General features: G+C 46.7%; 1 protein-coding gene across 2 annotated transcripts in view; it reads right to left on the bottom strand.

Annotated features, from left to right (window-relative positions):
• Positions 1 to 2,259: 2,259 nt before the first annotated feature.
• MRPL22 (mitochondrial ribosomal protein L22) overlaps positions 2,260 to 26,116 on the bottom strand; it is a 38,664-nt gene continuing 14,807 nt past the window's right edge. For both annotated transcript variants that reach the window (XM_077326453.1, XM_077326454.1), the window contains exons 4-7: positions 19,963 to 20,028; positions 18,817 to 18,894; positions 13,633 to 13,702; positions 2,260 to 2,535 (exon numbers count right to left, since the gene is read on the bottom strand). In XM_077326453.1, the coding sequence (XP_077182568.1) occupies positions 2,324 to 2,535; positions 13,633 to 13,702; positions 18,817 to 18,894; positions 19,963 to 20,028 (426 nt within the window). In that variant the 3' untranslated portion in view covers positions 2,260 to 2,323. The remainder of the gene's footprint in view (positions 2,536 to 13,632; positions 13,703 to 18,816; positions 18,895 to 19,962; positions 20,029 to 26,116) is intronic.

A 26,116-nucleotide genomic window follows, 5' to 3' on the forward strand; every position in this document is an offset into this window, starting at 1 on the left:
TAATTTCGGCTTCCTACACAATGATGGTTATTTGAGCAATGAAAATGGCAGCTAAACTCTAGAGAGAAAGGAATCTCATCAGGGTTCTGGGAAGCCTTACAGGGCACCAATGGCTTTTGGTACCGTTTTAGAGGGCTGAGGAAATGAAGGTAAAGAGTATTAGTTACTCAGGCAAACAGAGTTTGAAAAGAAAGATGGGGTTGAACATCGACAGAACATGGATTGGCTGGTCACTCTGAGCTGTAACTAGAATCAGTGGGGACCTTTTACTACCCTAAGCTTCCCATTTGAGACCCTAGAAACATCTGCATACAAATAGCCTCTTTACTTAGTTATTTATGGGCAGTAATTTACAAAAGGTCAATTTAAGTGCCTGCCTAAAACCTAGATATATAAATCACTACCAGACAGGTAACTTTGTTAGGAACCCATGTGCCTGGATGTTGGAACTCAGGTGAGTTGGAGCAGTGTCTTGTTTTTTGGTGAATGGAGGGTTAGAGGGCTCTGGAACTATGGAAAGGTCATATAAGGTTTGAGGGTCAGAGACATATCTGTGTGTCCCTGTGTCTCCCTCCCCACTTCCCCCCCCCCCGTTTTGCCTTGGGGTGGGCTCATAACTTAGAATTCTTCTATTGTTTTTTATTCTAGTCGGACCTCAACAAGGGCCAGGGCCTTTTCAGTCCTGGCACCCACCTAGTGATCAGGACCTTGCTGGAACTTCCACAATTCTGCAGGGCCTGCAAAAAGGAGCTCTTCCCCCAGGCATTTGGTGGAGCCGACTGACCCATAACATCTACAGGTCCTGCCTCCCCCCCCCCCCGACTGAAAGGTCGAACCTACCAAGGGAGTGTCAAAGTTATTGTTGTTGAAATACTGTTCTAGTTGGTATGTTATTGCTGTTATATTGTTATACTGATACTGATACTGTTCCATGTAAATGTTCCAAAATGTTTTCTGTAAACCACCCAGAGTAGTAGGGAAGGGCGGTATAAATAAAATAAATAAATAAACGTAAGAAATAACAGCTGTAGCTCAGTGCTGGAGCATCTGTTTGACATGTAGAAGGTTCCATCTCCAATATCTCCAGTTAAAAGGACCAGGCAGTTTGACCTGAAAGACTGCTACTGAGACCCTGGAGAGCCACTGCCTATTTGAGTAAGCAATACTGACTTGGATGGACCAATGGGCTGGCAGTTTCATGTCTTCAAGTCAAATAATATCATTATGCACATAGTCCCTGACAGCTTTGACTCTTGAAAGCTTATACATAGGAAAGCCTTCTAGGACTTTAAGGCCCTACTGGACTTGAATCTTGCCCTTCTACTGTAGACCAGCTGAACCAACTAAATGCATGCTCGAAAAGTCATTTTGTATTAAAAATAAGAAACTTTAAAATCTGCAGTCCTTTTAGTGAGTAAGGTACATTTTCTCCATTTTCTCCAAGCACTTTGGTTCCACAAAGATTAGCTGGTTTATACACACATATGAGATATGGGATATATAATGTAACTGTGGGGAGTCATGAAGTAACTGAACTTTTAAAGTTTTCCTTGCCTCATTAGGTATTTCCAGAAAATGAACAGCAGTGCCATCTACAGCCATATCGTGGTGAACTGAAAACTCCCCTGTTTTTACTGTGCAGTTTCTGTGAACAATCCTCTGCTTTCTGCAATGCATAAGATCAAGAGCAATATATATATTTGAAATGTGTATTCCTGGCCCATTATTGGCAATCAAAATGACTGCTATCTTCCTTCTTCAATTTAATCACTGGCCACATCTGATCTGAGTCAGGGCAATGCTTATTTGTTGAACATTAATTATGGTTACATTTGTAGCCCCTATTTCCCCCAAAGATTTATCAACTTTTAGTCACATGCCCTGTGTTCAACATAAGAAACTCTTATGAATTATGTTTGTAATAGGGTGGCAGTGCTGCAGCAAAAATTAGAGAAGACTGACTAAATATTATTAGTGAAGCTAGGACAGCATCCATTTTCTGACTTTACATGCAATACTTAAAGTCTGCTGTCAGTAAAATTCTTGCATTCTCAGCATATGCTAAGCAGCAAAAAAAGCTATTATTTTTAGGGAAAGTAATAGTGGGAAAAAACTCTAAAGAAAGCTCAAGAGTCCGAATATAAATCACCATGAGGCTGCTTAACAGCATCTCCTCCTAACCATTTTCTCAAGTAGCATAAGTAGCTGTCTTGCCATTCCCTCCCAATCACCACAAATATCTCACATGCAGGAATCAGATTCTCCTTAAAATGAATTTTATTTAAAAGTTTCCTCCAGAAAAAATTACATAGCATGGATTATGTTACAATGTATTAGTAATAGTTCGGCTTCGAAGAAGCTGCACATACTCCTTTGCTTGATCAAAGCCAGTCTTTGGTGGCTGCGGAGGTGGAGGTGGGCCTTCAACTAGTTTCACAAAGTAATGACACCTGACTTTGTCCATAATGCCAAACATGCCTTTGCCATGGTAGCGGATCCTTTTAATGTAGTGGCCTTTCCCAGAGAATGATCGAGCTAGAAGACATAAAGTATAAATACTAAAAGGTCAATCCTGGCTAGTACATACATCTAGAAAAACCTTAACAGGATTTCTGACCCCTTGGATGCAGCAACACATGCATTGGTATGCCCCAGCATGGATCAAGATCCAAAGAAGTTGGCATTGGTTATGGTAATGAAGTGTCAAAGCTGTGGCTTAATGTCTATAGATTATTTATTTATCGTACAGTGTGTGTAGTGTAGCCAGGAGATCTGAGGATTGTCTGGTGGCCAGGAAAGGGATGTTAGGAGGTGGCTAGCTACTGTTTTCTACTGTGAACAGTCAGACTGAGGGTCTGGGACAGGAGACAGAGTTGTTTGCTACCATACAATGCAATGCAGAAGGCTCTCTATTTAGAGAGATGGCCTGCCAAGATGCAATATGTACACTTAGCACTACAGAAGTGTACAAGGGTATGGGGGTGGGTAAAGGAAGCTACACTTGCTTCTCATGGGAGCCCATTCTCATAATAAATACAATTATGCTGACAGGATTCAAACCATAGAAAAGTGTTGTCATATGCTAGTAACTCTGCTCATCATAAAGCCACAGGTAGCCATTCATTTCAGAAATATTTCACCATCATGGTACATTCTTATGACTTATGATATTTATTTCTTTATTTATACCCTCCTTTACTACCCAACAGGGATCCAAGCAGCGTACAATACAGCTCTTCCCTCCTCCACTTAATCCTCCTAATAACCCCAGACTCCCAATAACCCCAACAGGCAAGAGTTGATGGATGAGGTGAAGGAGGTGGGGACCCTAGGGGGAAGTGACCATGTCCTCATAGAATTCCTTTTGAGATGGGGAGCCAAGGAAGCCTGTAGCCAGATGCGGATGTTGGATTTTCGTAGGGCAAACTTTAATAAACTCAGAGACATGATGAGTGTCATACCATGGACGAGAATGCTGGAAGGGAAGGGAGCATGTGAAGGGTGGGCGCTACTCAAACAAGAGCTATTGCATGCTCAATCAATGACTATCCCAGAAAGACAAAAACACTGCAGGAGCTTCAAGAAGCCTATTTGGATGAACAGAGAACTTCAAGAGGAACTAAGAAAGAAAAGGAAAATGTTCAGGAAATGGAGGGAAGGACAGAGCTCTAAAGAAGAGTACCTACAGGTTACTAGGCACTGTAGATCAATCATCAGAAAGGCCGGGGTGTGTGGCCAAGATGTCGTTCTGAGAGGATTGCAGTGCATTTGCAGTGCAATCACTGAAGCCTGACAGGAGTCAAATGTGGAAGCAATTGGCAGAAAAGAGGAGGGGTACGCAAACCCCACCTCACCTTTCTACCCAGGAAGTTCTTGGGGCCGTCTCCAATCCTTTAGGGAGTATATATCCCTGGATTATAGGCTGTCAGCATTTCGGGTCAAGAGGACAACTGCCATTTTCTATCTTGGACTTTTCTTTTCTCTCTTTCTCGAATCTGCTTTAACCCTACACGATGATTTACTGCAAATGAACGCTGTGAACTGAGGGGAGGACATCGGCTGAGTTCCAAAACATCATTTACTGCAAGTATCTCTTGGTCTATTTTTTCGTCTCTTTTCCTGCATTAAAGCCTTCTGTTTCCCCCCTCCTTTTGCTCTGCTCTGCCCGAAGCCACCTCGTTATGAGGCAGGCTAATTCTCCTTTCTAAGCAGAAGAAGGACTTAAATCAACTCAAATTAATTGGCAAAAGCTCTTACTGCAATTGTTTTGGTTTTCGGAGATAAGAGATAAGAGCTGTGAATGGGAAGATCTCACGAGAACTCTGTTCCAGTACGAGAATATCTGCTTTACTGATTTCTATACGTCACATGCCAGTGCCAGGAATGTCAGAAGACAAAACAGAGGACCTCTACTGGCCACTTGTAAAATTGTCTGAGGCTGGTTGTTGATTTTCAAGCCAAAAACATGTCTATGTTAAAAAGAATGGATCATCTAATAGAGAAACAAACCCAAGATTTGAAAGCATTTACAGAAGGATTGCTCAAAAATATTTTCAAGGAGATCCAAGACGGCAAGAAAGAAGTCTCTAACAGGAATGATGGATCAATAACAGTGGCTGATGATAGCTCTAAACAAGGTGGAAAACCAACAGTAGAAGAGAAATTTGAAATTTTGGAGATGGAAAAGGGGATGTCGGAGTCCTGCAGCCTAGATAAGGACACCCTTCTTAAAAAGACATACAGCCATTTCAAAGCAACAGTGCACAAGAATCAATCAAAAGATATATGGATCTGCTGTGAAAGTAATCGATTTAAAGGAGCTCTTCGGGAAAAAAATTGTATTGATACTGGAGTCCAGAAGGTGCAACTGCCTCAAGATTTATCGATGCATATTCTGCGGGAAAGAGTACAACTGCACTTTCTACGCCAAAGGCCAACGGGACAGAATATAAGTCTACGGGAACAACAAGATGTAGCAAGCCTCGATATGAGACCCCCTTAAGAAGACTGGGGAAGGGGAAGGGGAAGGGGAAGCAGTGGTTCTTTCTCTCTTTTCTCCTGTAGGCATATAGGCAATATAATCGTTAGTGCCGGAAATATAAAACGGGGTTTTCCCACCTTTATTCTTTCTTTACTAGTGTATTGCTATAGGGCTAAAGCTCATACTGGTCTGTAGAAAATGTTTAATGTTAAGCTCTCGACTTAAATCTGAAAATACACCTGTCAGGATGGCTCTTAGAATGTGTCAAGTATAAATTGTTTTATAGATGTATGCGACACTAAAAGTGATCGTAAAAATTACTAAAAATTATGTTAAAAGTGGTAATAAAGTAAGCTTCTTCCCCCCCCCCCATATATGGCCGAAATGTGAATAAGCTTATAAGTTCAGGGCAAAAGTTTATACCATTGTGTAGTCAACATGGGGCCTCAGATTTTCTATGTAAGACAAATCTGTATTAAGGATAAGGAGAAGCTATGAAATCCTCTTGTAATTCTCTTGTACATTTTTAACGTAATGCCTTACTTTCCTTTCTTTTTATTAGGGTATTGATACAGGGCCAAAGCTCATATTGTTCTACAAGAAATGTTTAATGCTAAGCATTTAATTTAAACCTAGAAATATCTGTCAGGACAGCTCTTAGATTGTGTTAAGCAGTTAACGTGAGGTCTATGATCTCTTAAGTAAGTTGATTATTAAATATATCTCCGTAGTGCCCTCTAGCCTAATATTTTACTGTTCATGCTAAGTTTATACTATTATGTAGTTAGTGCGGGGTCTTTGATTTCCTACGCAAGCTGAATATCAAATATATCTCCGTAGTGACTTCTAGTCTAAATTTAAAGCATAACTAAAAGGAGGCACCTAATGGAGGAGGTGTAAATGTAAATGTAACCAATGAAGACTTTATTCTATCATTTTTTTGTATTAACAACTTTTCTTTGGTATAATTAACTAGGCCTCTTTTCTTAAATGTAGTGGAAATGTGGATGGCTCTTAGACTCAAACGTGAACAAGTTTATGTCATGAACCCCGATTCATGCCATCCCGACTCCATCCGTCCCTGCATATTCTCACACCTCTATGCTTCCCCCAGCCGCATCTGGCCAAGGCCGTAAAGCAATAAACCTGTCCTTTGAGAACTCCACTCCCTTCCTTTCCCAGCGGGAGAGGACTCCGTTCGAATGTATCAATCTTACTGTAAGTGTCCTTGCGGAGACAGGCCAAAATCTAAACAAAGTGCCAACCGCTTGATAAGATCCCTGGCCATCTGGCCGCCTGAGAACCGACTTGTTTTCGCCACCTTTCTGCTCTCCCGCCGAAAAGTCTTCTGCCCCCCGCCCCTACCTGGTGCACCCTATAACTACCCCTCTTGTTCCCCCTGTACTTTGTTATTATCAAGATCTTTGCTTAGGAAGATCTTGGCCTGCTTAAGCATACTGTGGACTTTGCCTAATAAAGCTACTTTTGGAATTTGCAACCGGCTGTTGGATTTCGAATGCGCTTTCACCAGAGGCTCCACAGGCTGGGCTCAGCCTGATTCCTGACAAATTGATAATAACCACTTCTCCCTGTTAATCCATCCGCTGGGGAGCCTCGCTACCCATGGCCGCGGCAACCCCGGAGGATTCAGGGTCAGACATCGTGGAGCAGTCCCCGGACGTGGGCCGCCAGCACCTGGTCATCCACGTCCCCATCGAGGAACGGGCTGAGGACGGTGCGACTACGGTGCCTCTAACGACCACCCCCGATACCGGCGACCACTGGACCCCACCATGCCCGAGCCCCGAGGGAGGCACTGCGGGGGCGACTGGGAAATTGCCCTCTCCATCCAACCCGGACGAGGGGAGGAAGCTACCGAGGACCCGGGTGAGCTGGGCCGACTGGTCGAAATGGGCCGCCAGGTGGGAGTCGATTTTACCCGAGAAGGACGCCAACACCTCGTGCTAGTGGAGGAGCTCGAGGGCCTGATGCTGCGCGTAGGGGACCAACGGAGAGAAATCGAAGCACTTCGGCGGGCTGAAACCGAAGCCCTTCGCCAGGCCGAAACCTACCGCGATCTCTGGAACGCCCACCTCGCCTCAGAAAAGGGGACGAAGGGACGATCTTCCTTGCCCGCGTCCCTGCCCGGCGCACCTATTGCCCAGGCCACCCGAGCTGCTATTCGCCCCCCTGCGGGGCCCGCTGCCACAGCACCGCCTCGGTCGGGTACAGAACTCTCGAAACCCTGGTGGGGATCGCCTCTTCCGGCCTGCCGCCCACGTTGGCACCCCCCAGGCGGCTGACTTTCCCCCGCCCGGGCGTGGTGACCACCTGGCTGGAGGAGGACGATGCCGACACAGGACCAGGACCCCGGCCGGGGTCCGGACGACCCCCGGTTTTCAGCGAGCCCCCCTCGCACCAGGAACCCCGGCGTTCACGGGGAGAGGCCTCACCATCACGTTCCCAGTCGAGGGCCCAGGACCCCGGACCCCGGAACATTTCTATCGGGTCCATGGGAAGAACTCCCTACCCGAACCCCCACGCCTCCGGTACAGCCCCCTGCGCCCCTGGGGGGCCTGCCAGCATGGGAGTGGGGTCGCCCCGTGGCCCCGCAGAGAGAGACCTATGCCCCTCTTGCGCTGGAAGCTCCGCGGCATCCCCCCTCCTCCCACCTCAACTTTCAGCTGCGCGTCCGCCTTCACCGGCACGCCAGCCCCCCCGCCACCGCGCCTGGATGACGGGGCCGCCAGGGGGGATCGCCACGATCACCTGGGAGGACAGAAGTTCAAGGTGAAATTCGATGGTTCACCGGAGAGACTCACCTATTTCTTAATTATGGTGGATGGGTTCTTAGCGGAGTGGGGGGACACCTTCCGGAGCGAGGCAGACCTAGTCCGCACCCTGGGCTGCAATCTAGAAGGCCAGACCATGGAATGGTGGCTCACCCAGTACGAACAGGGGACGGAGGCAGCCACCTCCTTAGAATCCTTCAGAGCCAGCCTCCAGGGGGCATTCAGGGACCCTTTCCGTGAGCGGAAGGCGAAGACGGCGCTGGCTGGGCTTAAGCAGAGGGGGAGGCCGCTCATAGACTATGTCATCGACTTCCGAGCCATTGTGGCCAGGATCCCCACCATGAATGATGCGCATATCATCACAGCCTTCGTGGACGGCCTGGATCGCCCCGTGGTCGACGGGGTCTTCAACCGAGGGCCCCCCGAGGGCGGGACTCTGCAGCAGTGGATCGACGCCACCGGGGTGATTGAGGCAAACCTCGTCAACTACAGGGCCTACCACCGCCACCAGGAAGCTGCTCGTCTGCTGAGAACCTCCCGGGTGGACAAAATCCCCGTGGTCCCCAAGCCAATGACCACCCAATCGTCCTTCACGCCCACCCCGGGCCGCGAGAAACGCAAGCAGCTGGGGCTTTGCCATGAGTGCGGGGGAAAAGGCCACTTCGCCTCGGTGTGCCCTACACGGCAGGCCAAAACCAAGGCTTCCCCTCATCACGACCGGGGAAAGCCGCGCCCCCCCCCGCCGACTGGCCTCGCCCGGCCAACAAGCCGGGCGGCAAGCAAGGGGGGCCCAGGGCGCCACTTTTTGGAAGGGTCAAAAATACCGTTCGAGGTCTGGACCGATCACAAAAACCTGGAGGCTCTGCGTAGACCGCGCACCCTCAACACCAAGCAGATCCGGTGGGCGGACTTCTTCTCCAGGTTCGATTTCACCCTGGTACACATTCCCAGGCGAAACAACTTCATGGCCGACGCTCTATCCCGCATGCACCCGGGGGAGGGAAAGACCCCCTGGATCGATACTGTTTTTACCCCAAAACAGTTGGGCCTCTTAGTGCAGATCCGCAGCCAATCCCGAGCACAGGGGGGCGGGACCCGGCCATCCGGCCGTCACCCCAGCCGACTTCACCCCCGGTGCCTCTGTCCGAGTTCCGGGTAGCCCTCGGCCCCGATCCTCAACTGGCTGACCTTCGCTCGCAGCTGCGCGCCCACGAGGGGGTCTGGTATAGGGGGGACCGTTTGTACATCCTCGCATCCCTCCGCAAGCAGGTCCTCGAGCTCTGCCACGACAGCAAAGCTGCGGGGCACTTTGGCTTCCTGAAAACTTGGGGGTCCTTCGCTGTCAATTCTGGTGGCCCAAGGCGCGCCGCGGGCAAATATATGGTGGGATGCCCCATTTGTTTGTCCCACAAACGTGGGGTGGGAAATCCTCAGGGTTTATTGAAGCCCCTGGAAGTCCCCGAACGCCCCTGGGAGATCATCTCCATGGATTTCATCACAGACTTCCCCTCAGCCAGGGGAAGACAGTGATCTGGGTCGTAGTCGACCAATTCTCAAAACAGGCCCACTTCGTGCCCTGCCCGGGCTTGCCCACGGCACAACGCCTGGCTGAAATGTTTGTGACCCACGTCATGAGACTTCACGGGTTCCCCCGCAAGATAATCAGCAACCGCTGGGTCCAGTTCGTTGCCAAATTCTTGGGGGCCCTGATGAGCCTGGCTGGGAGGTCCCGGGGTCTTAGCTCCGCTTACCATCCCGCCACAAATGGGCAGACTGAAAGGGTGAACCAGGTGCTGGAGCAGTATCTCCGCTGCTTTTTGAACTATCACCAAGACGATTGGGTCTCCCTCTTGCCCCTGGCCGAGTATGCCTACAACAATGCCCCGCACTCCACCACTGGGAAGTCCCCGTTCGAAGTAATGCACGGCTATGCCTCCCCCCCCCCCCCGTTCCCCACACTGGTGAAGCCTCTGGGAGATGACACCTCCGTCCCCCCGGGAATTGACGAATGGGCCGCCAGGGTCCGTGAAGCCTGGGGGGAGGTAACCGAATCCTTGGGGAAGGCAAAAGCTGACGTCAAGAAGTGGGCAAACCGTAAGCGGCAGAAATCCCCTGTCTATGCAGTGGGGGATGAGGTGTACATTTCCACCAAACACCTGAAGAATAGACGGCCCTGCAAGAAGCTGAGCTATCAGTATGTGGGTCCTCTTAAGGTTGTGGCTGTACTTAACGAGGTCGCCATAAGGGTGGACCTCCCCAAGACCTACCGTAAGGTTCACCCCGTGTTCCACGTCAGCCTGGTCAAACGGGCGCCTCCACCCGACCCTTGGCACCCCAGTCTAACCCTCCTCCGCCTGTCATGGTTGGCGAAGAGATCCACTACGAACTGTCTGATATTGTGGACTCCCGCTTTTTCCGTAAGCAGCTTCAGTACTTGGTGACCTGGAAAGGTTTCCCTGATTCCGATAATGAATGGGTTAACGCTGAGGATGTCGCCGCCCCCCTCGTTCTCCGGAAGTTTCACTCTAGCTTCCCCGACAAGCCTCGCCCTGCTCCGGTCGCCGCAGGTGCATGGGGGGGGAGGGACCTTGAAGGGAGGCGAGTGTCATGAGAACTGTCCTTTGAGAACTCCACTCCCTTCCTTTCCCAGCGGGAGAGGACTCCGTTCGAATGTATCAATCTTACTGTAAGTGTCCTTGCGGAGAGGCCAAAGTCTCAACAAAGTGCCAACTGCTTGATAAGATCCCTGGCCATCTGGCCGCCTGAGAACCGACTTGTTTTCGCCACCTTTCTGCTCTCCTATAACTACCCCTCTTGCACCCTATAACTACCCCTCTTGTTCCCCCTGTACTTTGTTATTATCAAGATCTTTGCTTAGGAAGATCTTGGCCTACTTAAGTGTACTGTGGACTTTGCCTAATAAAGCTACTTTTGAAATTGGCAACTGGCTGTTGGATTTCGAATGCGCTTTCACCAGAGGCTCCACAGGCTGGGCTCAGCCTGACAGTTTATAAGCTTTGGGCAAAATTTATATCATTGTGTAGTTAATGTGGGGTCGTACATTTTCAAATGAAGACTATACTTTACTATTCTTTGTATTAATAACTTATACTGTATTCTATATTTCTATCTTTATGAAAATAAAAAAAAACTTGTATACAAAATCATCAGAAAGGCCAAAGCTGAGAGTGAGCTAAGATTGGCCAGGGAAGCCCATTGTAACAAGAAAAGATTTTTCAGTTATGTGAGGAGCAAACGTAAAGTAAAGGAGGCAATAGGCCCACTGTCGGGTGCGGATGGACAAACTCTAACGGAGGGTGCAGAGAAAGCAGAAAGGCTTAGTGCCTATTTTACATCTGTTTTTTCCCACAGGTCAAAGTGTTTAGGCACATCTAGAGATGGCCGTAGCAAAAGGATAGTGTCTGGGTGGCAGGTTAACATGGATAGAGAGGTTGTCGAGAGGCATTTAGCTGCACTGGATGAGTTCAAATCCCCTGGTCCGGATGAAATGCACCCGAGAATGCTCAAAGAACTTTCCTTGTCCATCATCTTCGGGACCTCTTTAAGTACTGGAGATGTCCCGGAGGACTGGAAGAGAGCAAACGTTATTCCGATCTTCAAAAAAGAGAGGAAGGATGACCTGGGAAACTACAGACCAGTGAGTCTGACCTCTGTTGTGGGGAAGATAATGGAGCAGATATTAAAGGGAGAGATCTGCAAACATCTGGAGGACAATTTGGTGATCCAAGGAAGTCAGCATGGATTTGTCTCCAACAGGTCCTGCCAGACCAACCTGGTTTCCTTTTTTGACCAAGTAACAGGTTTGCTGGATCGGGGAAATTCGGTTGATGTCGTTTACTTGGATTTTAGTAAAGCTTTTGACAAGGTTCCCCATGATGTTCTGATGGATAAGTTGAAGGACTCCGGAAGATAGAGACAGAGTTCAACGAGATCTGAACACAATGGAAAAATGGGCAAATGAAAACAAGATGCAATTTAATAAAGATAAGTGTAAAGTTCTGTATCTGGGTCAGAAAAATGAAAAGCATGCCTACTGGATGGGGGATATGCTTCTAGGTAACACTGTGTGTGAACGAGACCTTGGGGTACTTGTGGATTGTAAACTAAACATGAGCAGGCAGTGTGATGCAGCGGTAAAAAAGGCAAATGCCATTTTGGGCTGTATCAACAGGGGCATCACATCAAAATCACAAGATGTCATAGTCCCATTGTATACGGCACTGGTCAGACCACACCTGGAGTACTATGTGCAGTTCTGGAGGCCTCACTTCAAGAAGGACGTAGATAAAATTGAAAGGGTACAGAGGAGAGCGACGAAGATGATCTGGGGCCAAGGGACCAAGCCCTATGAAGATAGGTTGAGGGATTTGGGAATGTTCAGCCTGGAGAAAAGGAGGTTGAGAGGGGACATGATAGCCCTCTTTAAGTATTTGAAAGGTTGTCACTTGGAGGAGGGCAGGATGCTGTTCCTGTTGGCTGCAGAGGAGAGGACACGCAGTAATGGGTTTAAACTTCAAGTACAACGATATAGGCTAGATATCAGGAAAAAAATTTCACAGTCAGAGTAGTTCAGCAGTGGAATAGGCTGCCTAAGGAGGTGGTGAGCTCCCCCTCACTGGCAGTCTTCAAGCAAAGGTTGGATACACACTTTTCTTGGATGCTTTAGGATGCTTAGGGCTGATCCTGCGTTGAGCAGGGGGTTGGACTAGATGGCCTGTATGGCCCCTTCCAACTCTATGATTCTATGATTCTACTGTGAGACCTTAAAAATGGCTGAAAACAAGGCCTATATCATTTGGCAGAAAAAGAACTGTGGTGAGATACAGTTTTCAAATGACTAACACTGCCTGTAGGAGTTCCAATACCAGGCATTCCAGCTAAGCATTTCCTCTAATACAGTGTAAGAACATCTTCTATCCTCATTTGAAGTCATGCCCTACAAAGAGTAATTTACAAGTTGGTCAATCACCTCCCTCTAGAATGGCCATTTGAGGTGCTACGAATCATCATGAAGTGACCTTTTATTTTCCCCCTTGGTAAAAGCTATTTCTATGCTGCTTTTCGCCATCATAATTTTAAAAGAGAAATGAGCTTTCATCTGCAGCAGCTGTAATAGTGGAAAGGTTACAGGATCACGGGTTACTGAGGAGTCAGGAGGCAGTACGTAAACAGCCTATCTAAATACACTTTTAAAAGAGTCTTTTTAACCTCAATTAAAGGCTGTTAGATGACTGGTAGCTGAAAAGTGAAGTGCAAGCTGTGAACTAACCTGTCATGACAAAATGAGTTAAACTAATGAAATGGGCAGCTGATGAAAAATGGTCTAATTTGTTTAAGACTTATACAGAATAATGTGTTTGTCATGTACATTGCTACTGTGGCAAGAAACATTAAGTAGTCGTCATGGGAAGAATTATCGTTATACTTTCTTTAAAAAAAGTTATATTTTAGTATACCCTATTTTTATGCATCTACAGCAAAGAAAGCTATAATTGGCTCTTGAAATGGCTGAAAATGAGCTAAAATTCAGACAAGATATTCCAATTGTTCAACAGTTTAACAACTTGAGTAATGAAATATATTTACTCCCAGAACTATATTAAATATAGGTCAAACAAATCCCAGAGAGGAAAAAGACAGCAACAAGAACGCACAAACTCCAACCTCCTCCTACCCTCCCATTCTATACTGATGCTTTCTCATCCAGTATTAGTACTCAGAATAATATACTGACTACAGCAGTTGTTCCCATAGCTGCTAAGAACCTAAACCTAAACTATTGTCCTAGACTGAAACAAAGAGTCCAGAAGACATTTTCCACACTAATAAATTATTTACCAATATATAGGTTGGATTTGAACTCAACATTGTGATTTCTCACTGCCATTTCTTGAGCTTCTAGAAGAACCTATAATGGAACAGAAAAGTAATACAAATCACAGACTAAAACTATGCAGTTTTAAGAAAGGAAACATGAGCTATGTATTGATCTTAATAAGAACAACTGCATAGAGAAAGCCTATCCCCTCCCCCTCAGTTTAACTACTTGGAAACTGAAAGAAACTGCAGCATGAAACAGACCCCAAGTCTAAGTTGCTGCGAGTCTTTGAAAAGGGGTGAGATATAAACCTAATAAATAATAATAATATAGATTAGTAATGACTACCACTAATAAAATTATGCCCGCTTAACAATGGAGATCATGAAATTTGACATGTCAGTTCTTCCAAATGAAAATATATTTGGTGGGTACCATTTCAGTCTTGACAAACCAATTGCGGATTCTCTATCAGTTCCTTTCAGGTTAACTGTGACTCAGGACCAGGAAGCGTGTCTCCCATGCCTGGCTGCCGGGGGCTCCCTGCCCGGCAGCCTGATGCGGCCCGCCGCTGCGCTGAGCTCTCCTCCTCCTCCTCCGCCCGCCCATTGCCAAGCCAACCTCCACACGATCCCCAAGGGCGCTGGGCCTGCCGAGCGGCCTCCGCACCCACTCCGGAGGCCGGGAAGAAGACGCTGAGGAGCCCTCGATGAGTGCCCAGGGCAGCCTCTAAAGGACAAGCCGCCGCGGCCGCTGAGGAGAAGAAAAATGGCTCTCGCCTCACCCTCAGGACTACTGTAAAGTTATGACATTCTGCGGGGGGGGGGGGGCTCACCACTAGCGCCCGCTGTATTTAGACTACAGCGGGCTTATTTACTAGTGAAATAATAATACTTTATTTTATAATTGTTCATATTTCTGTTTACTTATTATCAAAACAAACACAAAAGAAATCAAATAAACACAAAGAAATTTTCTGATTACTTATTCAGTGCGAAACCTGGGCCTGTTTGGCTGAACACAAAGATGATATTCTGGCAGGAATCGAAGGAAGACACACACGTAGCTCTTTGTCAACAGCTCTCAGTCTTTAGTTTTTATAGCAATCAGGCTTGAAAAGCTCATCTCACACAGATATGTAGTGGAAAATGGGAGCAATGTCAAAATAGCTTTGTTTGCCAGAACGGGGAACTCCTTGGCAGTATCCAACCAAAAACCGTCCAAAGGAAGATCACTAAATCTTAGCTTGAAACCACGATTTTGTCTCAGTTCAGTTAGTTCCTCCTGCTCCTGTAAAGTCATGTCCTTTCCACCAACTGATGCTGAGCTATAAGGGTCCCTAACCCAGTCAAGGCATTCAGTGGAGACTGAAGAGAAATAAAATGACAACTTCTCCTCAAGGGTTTTTAAATGTTTAACTATTATCTCACACGGTGCAGCAGTGTGAACACCTTGCCATTGCTTGGTGAGTGTGAACATTTCCAGATTGCCACTTTCCACGTGTTGATGCCAGAGTTGCACCTTTGAACAGAATCCATTTATTTTATCTGTGCTTGTAAGCAGGTTTTCATTTCGGCTTTGCAATCGTGTGTTCAGTTCATTCAGATGATGAAAAATATCTGCCAGGTATGCCAGCCTTGCACACCACTCATCACTTGCAAGCAGCTTTGCGTAATCTGACCTCTCATTTGTCAGAAACACTTTAAGTACCTCCCGCAGCTCATACACACGAACCAAGACCTTGCCACGCGACAACCACCAGGCCTCCGTATGAAACAGCAAGGCTTTATGCTTCGCTCCCATCTCCTCACACAAAGCTGCAAGCATGCGACTTTTCACGGGTCGTGACTTTACAAAGTTTACCATGCGCACAACATCATCCAACACAGGAACTAGGACTGCTGGTAAAGTCTTGGCTACGAGGGTCTCACGGTGTAAAAAACAATGCGTAACAATCACATCTGGATTTCTTTCCTTCACTCTGCTTACAAAGCCTTTGGTGCGCCCAACCATGACTGCAGCTCCATCGGTGCAGACACTTGTGCAGTTTTCCCACTTAAGTCCTCCAAGGTATTCTGATGTGACCCGAAAAATTTCTTCTCCTGTTGTTTTTTCTGGCAATGCCTTGCAAAAAAAAGAAGTTTTCTCTAATTGCATCACCATCCACAAAACGCACATTGGCCAAGAGTTGAGCATGTCCACTGATAGAAATATCAACAACCTCAAGAAATATCAACAACCTCAGAAATATCAACAACCTCAGATATGCAGATGATACCACTCTAATGGCAGAAAGTGAAGAGGAACTAAAGAGCCTGTTGATGCGGGTGAAGGAGGAGAGTGCCAAAGTTGGCTTGAAACTCAACATCAAGAAAACAAAGATCATGGCATCCGGCCCTCTCAATTCCTGGCAAATAGAAGGGGAAGAAATGGAGATAGTGACAGATTTTATTTTCCTGGGCTCCAAGATCACTGCAGATGGGGACTGCAGCAAAGAAATTAAAAGACGCTTGCTCCTGGGGAGGAAAGCTATGGCAAATCTAGACAGCATCCTAAAAAGCAGAGACATCACCCTGCCAACAAAAGTGCGTTTAGTCAAGGCTATGGTCTTCCCAGTTGCAATGTATGGCTGCGAAAGTTGGACCATAAGGAAGGCCGAGCGTCAAAGAATTGAGGCTTTTGAACTCTGGTGCTGGAGAAGACTCTTGCGAGTCCCTTGGACTGCAAGGCGAACAAACCAGTCAGTCCTAGAGGAGATCAGCCCTGACTGCTCTTTAGAAGGCCAGATCCTGAAGATGAAACTCAAATATTTTGGCCACCTCATGAGAAGGAAGGACTCCCTGGAGAAGAGCCTAATGCTGGGAGAGATCGAGGGCAAAAGAAGAAGGGGACGACAGAGAATGAGGTGGATGGATGGAGTCACTGAAGCAGTAGGTGCAAACTTAAATGGACTCCGGGGAATGGTAGAGGACAGGAAAGCCTGGAGGATCATTGTCCATGGGGTCGCGATGGGTCGGACACGACTTCGCACATAACAACAACAACTGATATCAGTAGACTCGTCAAGTTGCAATGCAAATTTCTCACTGATACGGATCTTTTCCAAAACTACACTTTCGATGTCTGCAGACATGTCATTAATACATCTGGAAATTGTGTTGTCAGAGAGAGGGACTTTGGCTATTTCCGTAGCTGCTTCAGGTCCGAGCATCTCCTCTACAATAGCTTTGCAGGCGGGAAGTATTAATTTCTCTGCCACAGTGTGCAACTTTTTTGACTTGGCTATAAGTTCAGCAACTTGATAGCTAACTTTAAGCTCTTTCATTTACCTTTGTGGTTTTTCTCATGAAAGTTGCCTGTTTCTCCGTGTTTTCACGCAGGCGAACAAAAAAGTCCGCATTCTTGTTTTGAAGCGAAGGGTGTTTCGTTTGGAGATGGCGTTTAAGTTTACTTGGGACCATAGCACTGTTAGCTTTTCACCACACACCACGCACAGTGGAGTTGGTTTCTTTGCATCTCCGGTGAAAGTAAATCCAAATGAAATATAGCTTTTGCTATATTGCCTTGTGCCAGAGAATTTGCTTGAGCTAACCATCTTTGCTTTCTTTTGATCCCCACTCATACTTGGGCTCTCATCTTGCTCCGAATTTTGTCCAGAGTCCAGTTCTTTCCTTTTCAAAAACTTGTCCATCACTGCAGTATCTGCTCCTGTCTCACTGTCACTCAGTACTTACTGCGCTTGTCTCCTCCAGATAGCCGCTGTCCGTCACACTCAGCGCTCTTCTGCTCATGTCTCCTCCAGATCCATCACTCAGCGCTCTTCTGTGCTGCGTCCATGATAATCCTCCAGAGTCCAGATCCATCGGCGCTCTTCTGTGCTTCGGCGATCTACTGCGATGTCTCCTCCTGTCTATTTGAATCTAATGAATGGTCTATTTGTGAGCCGAAGCCGCATGTTACGGATGAAATTGGAATTTTTCCCACAGCACACCAGACAATATCTCACGGCACACTAGTGTGCCGCGGCACAGTGGTTGAAAAACGCTGTTTTAGAGGATGCCCCAACCCTGTAACTGTTCTTTATAGTCTCAAAAAACAACAACAAAAAACAGCATTTGGGCTTTTGATGCTAGTGCATTCCATTGCTCACCCTTCCCAAATTTCTCTGCACTCCATACTCCATGTTACAAAACTCTTACCTTGCATCTCATTAAAGCACATATGTATTATTTGTTTTTATCTTGCCCTTCCTCCAAGGAGCTCTGAGTGCCATACTTCCACTGCAGAGTGCCATTTGCTTGCTTCCATTTTAGCCTCACGATGATTAGGCTGAGAGTATGCTGATCAAGATAAGCTTCTTGTGGCGCAGGGTGGTAAGGCAGCCGACGTGCTGTCTGAAGCTCTGACCATGAGGCTGGGAGTTTGATCTCAGCCTTCCATCCTTCTGAGGTCGGTAAAATGAGTACCCAGCTTGCTTGCTGGGGGGTAAAACAGTAATGACTGGGGAAGGGAATGGCAAATCACCCTGTACTGAGTTTGCCAAAGAAACGCTAGAGGGCGTCACCCCAAGGGTCAGACATGACTCGGTGCATGCACAGGGGATACCTTTACCTTTACCTTTATGCTGACCAAGATCACTCAGCAAATTTCATGATGCATGCAGAACTTGAATCTGGATCTGCCCCCAAACACTAGCCCAATACTTTCATCACTACACCAGGCTGACTCTCAATCAATCAATCAATCAATCAATCAATCAATCAATCAATCAATCAATCAATCAATCAACCAACCAACCAACCAACCAACCAACCAACCAACCAACCAACCAACTAACCAACAAACAAACAAACACACCTCAGGGTGGAAGGGGGTCTATAGGAGTGGGTGGTTAGACTGAATGCCTAAGTAACCAACAATGCTTTAAATATGGCCTATGAGGCAGCACAAGCTCTTTAAAAAATGTCTAGCACACAAAGTCATGCTAGACATTATTGACCTAACAGCTCACTATGTTGATTCTTATTTGATAATAGATAACCAATCCCTTTGCAAGCCAGGGAGAATTAACAGAGTGAGTCCAAAAAGTTCAGTACTAATAGGCAAATTAAAAAATCTGCTCCCTTCAGACCATTCTTTTGGTATATTGGCAGTTGCTCCAACACATGGGTCTGACCTTAGAAAATGGAATTCTAAAGACATACCTCTTTGACCACTTTTGCTCCCTTTTTATCAATGAATTCCAGCTGAGCTACTGCCTCATCTATGCTCATGCCTTGTATCTGGAATGAAAAGTCACAGGAAAAATTAAACCATCAAGCAATTGGGAGCAGAAGGAAGAATTTGCAATACAATGCATATAGTGAACCAAATCTCATAAAGGACTTAATCTGACTAGGTTGAATAGCTAGCATATTGTAAGTTAAAAGTATTAGATCTATACAGCAATGCCCATTGATTACTAGTTGCTTTGATTTGATGTAAGTGATAATTTAAAGAATTTTGACAAAAAGCACTAGGGATTTACAAAGCAACAGCAGCGTGGGAAGAATCACACAAATTGGCTTCTTCCAAAATCTTCCTAGAAACATTATTCCCAAATCTCTCATGTACATCTAGATCTGTCACTCACGATACAAACTGCTCTGATATTGTATCTGTCCCATGCAGCAAGTCATTTAAAGGTGGCATGATTAACCTTCACAGCATGACCAACACAAGCTACAAACAAGAATATTTGGTAGACTCTGGCTGTGTGAAGCAGCTGTCTCAAGAAGCAAGTTTCAGATGACTTTCTTGTGGCAGTCACATCACCAGCAACTATAAAGGATCTGACATTCTGGAAATGAGCCTGATGTGCTTTCTGTTCCTCAAAAGGAAAAAGGAATTCACCATTGCTTTGGTCTTTGCTGCCCTGTGTATTTCGAACAACAGTGTCTTTCCTCTTTACCACTGGGCTGTGGTATGGTGGCAGAGCATCTGCTTGGCATGAAGGTCCCAGGTTCAATCCCTGGCATCTCTAGTTACAGGATATGTCAATAGGTGATGTGAAAAACCTTGGAGAGCAACTGACAGTCTGAGAAGACAATGCTGACCTTATTGGACCGAGGGTCTGATACAGTATGAGGCAGATTCATGTGTACTTTTCTGGGGCACAACAGCCAAACCTTCTTGTGCTGGATGCTAAATATGCAATTCACACAACATTCCATTTGTAACGCAAGTGATGAATTAGCCCGAATTCTTTCAGCCACAAGTACGTAGGGCAAGATTAATTAAATAGAATATGAAATCACAACAAAATCAAGCACACTTTATACAACAAAGCCTACCAAAATAATTTCTCTTACCAGCTTGGCCACATACCACATCTTGTCCATACTGTATTTAATATGTCTTCTGCAGTGGTAAATTTCCTTTAAAAACATGAAAAGTTTATTCTTTAAATTAATTAAATGAGGGAGGTTATAATGCCTTGATGGCAAACGTTTGTTCATACCATTCTCTCTCTCCCTCCCTCACCCTCACCACCAGCACAGTGCTGAATTCACCCTGCTTATCCTTTCTCTGCCCAGCATCAAAGGACCTCTGATTTCCTATCGAATGAAGGAAAGCAATCAAGCCCTGCATGCATGTATCTCAGTTGAGGGATTTATGCACACAGAGTGACTTCTTATAGTTGTAGAAGACATGGTGATGCATATTCTGGTTGCTGCCCTACACAAGGTGGTACCCTGATGAGCACACATGGCTCAGATCTTCTTTGTTTCATTATGCAAACATCAGATCCCATGTGAAGAAAGCACGTGCTCCTCAGCCTTGTTGGCATGGTGGGCCAGTGGACCACTGTCCTGATTTTGGATGGTTTCAATATGACACTTCAGGTACTATTCAAATTCCCAGGATTGGAATTCAAAGGAGACTGCATGGGTGAGTGACCTTCACGTTATATAATTACTAGTTTCAAAGCCCATTTATAAAAATGGGCTTTGAAAGGTGAGTAGGGGGAAGGGAGACGGGCGGCCGCACCCACACACCCACACCCACCTCTCACAGGCGACTCACCTTCGTGGGCATCCAAGTTGTTGGGGACGGTGCGGCTGTGTTGGGGGGGCTGTCGCGGGTCCGGTGAGGGCTGGCACGCATGCGCGGGAGGCCGTGCATGCATGGTGGAGAGGTGGGGGGGCCGCGCTAGGAAGGGCAACCAGGCATGCGTGGGAGTCCGCGCATGCCTGGTTCAGTGTAGCACCGCGGCAACGGCCACGCGGGACACACGGCATAGCTGCAGCACTACAGAAAGGGCCGTGGAGACAGAGGACGGGGGAAAGGTAAGGAGGCGTGGGGCGAGCATTCATCGGGTGGGTAAAGGGACAGGTGGGGTGGGGGTGGGACGGGCGGGGATGGGGGCGGCCGTGGTGGCGTGGCAGCGGCGCGGGAAGGGGTTGGTGGGGCGACGGGCAGTATTTACTGGTGGGTGGGTGCATGCATGCGTCTGTGTGTGTTGTGGTCGAAGCGGCGGCAGGGTGGGAAGGGGTGTGGTGGGCGAAGGGGGTTATCGAGGGGTGGGTGGGTGCTTGCATGTGTGTGTGGGTGCATGTGTGGGAAGCGGTGGCGGCGGCAGCGGCATGGGAAGGGGTGTGGAGGGCGAGGGGGGATATGTAGCGGTGGGTGGGAAGGGGCTTGAGGGGTAGGGTTGTGGGAAGGGTCATCGTGGGAAGGGGCGTGAGGGGGAGGGGGTGTAGTCTGTGTTGTTTGGGAGCATTGGGGGGGCGGGAGAGGAGCAGGGACGCCGCATCTTTGACGCGGCGTCCCTGCTCCTTTCCCAAGGGCAAGGGGAAGGTGCCGGGAGGACTCACCGCGTAGGAAGGCAGCTAGTCTTTCTGCGCAGCGAGACCCCTGGTGGGCGAGGCCGGGCCAAGCAGGCAATGGGGAGCCGCACAATTGGCTGCTGGGCTCTGGATGGGCACTCGGAGGGTCCAATCAGGAGCCGCTTCGTGGCTCCTGATTGGACCCTCCGAGTTTCTATCCCGGACGGGGCCCGTCCTAACTCCTCCCAGACAGCCCTTACCCTTTTATTTAATCCGCTCCACAGGAGCGGTTTAAAGATAATAATGCATGAATTGCAGCAGCATAGTGAAGTCTTCCATGAATGACCACTTGAAGCTGGAAGAAGAAGGAAGTGGTGTTTCAGGAGCTGATGGAGGAGCTGACTACAAGATCCACCCTCTGCTAACTGGGCCTTTGTGCTATAAAAGGCTCTTGCTTTCCAGAGGCTACAAAAACCAAAGGACTGATGGGTTATGTATCAAGGCAGAAGATTCTGTAAGGAGCCAAAGGGCAAGAGCTAAAGGACTCTTGGCCTTTGGCTCTCGCTGGAAGATCAAGCTGAAGGATTCAGGGAAGTACAGGACCGGTTGAGAAGTATTTTTGATGGATCAAAGTGGCATGGAAGAGATGAGGTAGTGACATGTTCCATCTGTGCCATGTTTATCTTCTTAACTCGGGGGGACTGCTTTTACACCTGCAGCAAGTGTAAATTAGTGGCTCTGCTGGAGAAGGTACAGGAATTAGAGGAATGCTTGAATATTTTGCAGCATATAAAGGAGGGTGAAGAGTTTGTGGATGGAACTTATAAAACACTCTTGAGAACGCAAGTGCAGGAGAAGAGAAAGTTATTAAAAAACCCAGAACATAACAGGATATTAAATGGAAGGCTGTTACACACAGGAGTAGAAGAATAAGGAGAAGCTCTGCCCCACTGATGCTCAGGAATCGTTTCAAAGATCTACCTGAATATGTTGATTCAGGAACACAGGAGCATGAGCAATTCTCCATGAAGAGCAAGCCCCTACGAAATCCAGGAAACAAATTACAGGCCATCACAGGTAAGAGTTCTAGGACTTCTCCTCCACAGAACCCACAAAGCCCAAGAAACACTTCACAGGCCCCCACAGGTGAGAGTTCTAGGTCTGCTCCCAAGAGTACAAAGAAACGGGTGCTGGTGATTGGGGATTTCCTACTGAGAGGTGTAGAGGCCGAAGTGTGTAGACCAGACTTGTTGTCTTGAGAAGTCTGCTGCCTACCTGGTGCACACATCAAGGATGTAATGGAATGGCTGGACAAGAAAATCAAACCCACAGATTGCTACCCCTTCCTTCTCATCAATGTAGGAACAAATCTGGCTGGCAGAGTATGGAACATATTAAGAAAGACTTTGTGGATCTGGGGGGAAAGGCAAAGGACCTGGGAGTCCAAGTTGTGTTTTCATCAGTCCTTCTTGTAAGTGGCCGTGGCTTAGGAAGGGAGAGAAAAATCATGCAAGTAAATGACTGGCTACAAAACTGGTGTCCTCAAGAAAAGTTTGGGTTTCTATGATGTCAGTTTCTATGATGGTCTATGATATCAATATGAGGGGCTACTATCAGTACATGGTGTGCACCTCACAAGGCATGGAAAAAGTATTTTTGGGAGAATCCTTGCACACCTGGTGAAGAGGGCTTTAAATTAAAACCAAAAGGGGAGCAGGAGGTAAATTCAGAATCTGGTATGATGGCAGGAACTGAAGATAGGAAGATTGCAAAGCTACAGGGAACGGCGTATAAGCAGGGAACTACTAACTAGTAAGGAAGTTCAAAAGCCAAAACCATGAGGCACACAAAGGATGGATTATGATGTCTCTACACTAATGTACAGAGTATGGGAAACAAGCAGGAGGAACTAGTAGTCCTAATAGAGGAAGGAGACTATGACCTAATAGGAATCACAGAAACCTGGTGGGATAATACTCATAATTGGAATACTAGAATCAAGGGATACAATCTATTCAGAAGGGACAGACAAGTAAAGAAGTGGGGAGGTGTAGCAATAGATGTTAAGAATCTTTATACTTGTGATATCTGTTGGAAGATCAATTCTGCTAAAAATACTAACACTGTTAATTTCTTAACTTGTCTTGCTGACAGCTTCATTTCCCTGAAAGTAGAGGGGAACCAGCAGGTCTGCTATTTTAGACTTAATTCTCATCAATACGGAAGAACTGATGGATGAGGTGGAAGTAGTGGGCACACTAGACAAAATGTTGGAATTTTCAATTCTGAGAAAGAAAAAAATCTTTACATAGTTGGACATATAGACTGGACTTCAGGAAAGCAGATTTTAACACACTTAAAGGTATGTTGGGTAGAGTCCAGTGGTCAGAAAGAGGGCTGAACTGCTTAACTCCTATTTCTCCTCAGTCTTCTCTTGTGAGGGAAATGAACCCCTGTCCATTATTTTTGAAACTTTTTGGAAAACAGGTGAGGTGTCAGATAATTGGAGGTGGGCAAATGTTGTCCCCATCTTATAGAATCATAGAATCATAGAGCTGGAAGGGGCCATACAGGCCATCTAGTCCAACCCCCTGCTCAACACAGGATTAGCCCTAAGCATCCTAAAGCATCCAAGAAAAGTGTGTATCCAACCTTTGCTTGAAGACTGCCAGTGAGGGGGAGCTCACCACCTCCTTAGGCAGCCTATTCCACTGCTGAACTACTCTGACTGTGACATTTTTTTTCCTGATATCTAGCCTATATCGTTGTACTTGAAGTTTAAACCCATTACTGCGTGTCCTCTCCTCTGCAGCCAACAGGAACAGCATCCTGCCCTCCTCCAAGTGACAACCTTTCAAATACTTAAAGAGGGCTATCATGTCCCCTCTCAACCTCCTTTTCTCCAGGCTGAACATTCCCAAGTCCCTCAACCTATCTTCATAGGGCTTGGTCCCTTGGCCCCAAATCAACACCACTGACAACAACTCTTTGACTGTGGTTTTCTAACCAATTCCCTATCCACCTGACTATCTGAAAATCCAGATTGCAATCCTTCAACTTATCCATCAGAACATCATGGGGAACCTTGTCAAAAGCTTTACTAAAATCCAAGTAAATGACATCAACCGAATTTCCCCGATCCAGCAAACCTGTTACTTGGTCAAAAAAGGAAACTAGGTTGGTCTGGCAGGACCTGCTGGAGACAAATCCATGCTGACTTCCTTGGATCACCAAATGGTCCTCCAGTTGTTTGCAGATAGCTCCCTTTAATATCTGCTCCATTATCTTCCCCACAACAGAGGTCAGACTCACTGGTCTGTAGTTTCCCAGGTCATCCTTCCTCCCTTTTTTGAAGATTGGAATAACATTTGCTCTCTTCCAGTCCTCCGGGACATCTCCAGTCCTTAAAGACGTTCCAAAGATGATGGACAAGGGCTGTGCAAGTTCTCTGGAAAGTTCTTTGAGTACTCTCGGGTGCATTTCATCCGGACCAGGGGATTTGAACTCATCCAGTGCAGCTAAATGCCTCTTGACAACCTCTCTATCCATGTTAACCTGTCACCCAGACACTGTCCTTTGGCTTTGGCCATCTCTAGATGTGCCTAAACACTTTGACCTGTGGGAAAAAACAGATGTAAAATAGGCACTAAGCCTTTCTGCTTTCTCTGCATCTTTCGTTAGTTTGTCCATCCGCACCCAACAGTGGGCCTATTGCCTCCTTTACTTTACGTTTGCTCCTCACATAACTGAAAATCTTTTCTTGTTACAATGGGCTTCCCTGGCCAATCTTAGCTCACTCTCAGCTTTGGCCTTTCCGATGATTGATCTACAGTGCCTAGTAACCTGTAGGTACTCTTCTTTAGAGCTCTGTCCTTCCCTCCATTTCCTGAACATTTTCCTTTTCTTTCTTAGTTCCTCTTGAAGTTCTCTGTTCATCCAAATAGGCTTCTTAGAGCTCCTGCAGTGTTTTCGTCTTTCTGGGATAGTCATTGATTGAGCATGCAATAGCTCTTGTTTGAGTAGCGCCCACCCTTCACATGCTCCCTTCCCTTCCAGCATTCTCGTCCATGGTATGACACTCATCATGTCTCTGAGTTTATTAAAGTTTGCCCTATGAAAATCCAACATCCGCGTCTGGCTACAAGCTTCCTTGGCTCCCCATCTCAAAAGGAATTCTATGAGGACATGGTCACTTCCCCCTAGGGTCCCCACCTCCTTCACCTCATCCACCAACTCTTGCCTGTTGGTCAGTATTAAGTCCAGGATGGGTAAACCTCTTGTGGGTTCATCTACCATTTGATAAATGAAATTGTCAGCCAGGCAGGTCAGAAACTTGCATGACTTCAAGAAAGGGAAAAAGGATGCAGGTAACTGTTAATCTTGACATCAGTAGCTGGCAAAATATTGGAACATATCATCAAACAGTCGGTCCTTGAGCAGCTTGGGCAGAGAGCTGTGATTTCTAAGACTCAGCACGGGTTTCACAAGAACAAGTCATGTCAGTCCAACCTTATCTCTTTTTTCGAGAAAGTGATTACTTTGCTGGATCAGGGGAATGCTGTTTATCTGGATTTCAGTAAAGCTTATGATAAGGTTCCACATGATATCCTTGTTGACAAGCTGGTAAAAAGCGGTATGGATCCTAATTCTGTCTGGTGGATTGATAACTGGTTGACTGATCGTACCCAAAGGGTAC

This window comes from Paroedura picta, chromosome 3 (genome assembly GCF_049243985.1).
Source record: "Paroedura picta isolate Pp20150507F chromosome 3, Ppicta_v3.0, whole genome shotgun sequence".
In the NCBI taxonomy this organism is placed as follows: Eukaryota; Metazoa; Chordata; class Lepidosauria; order Squamata; family Gekkonidae; genus Paroedura; species Paroedura picta.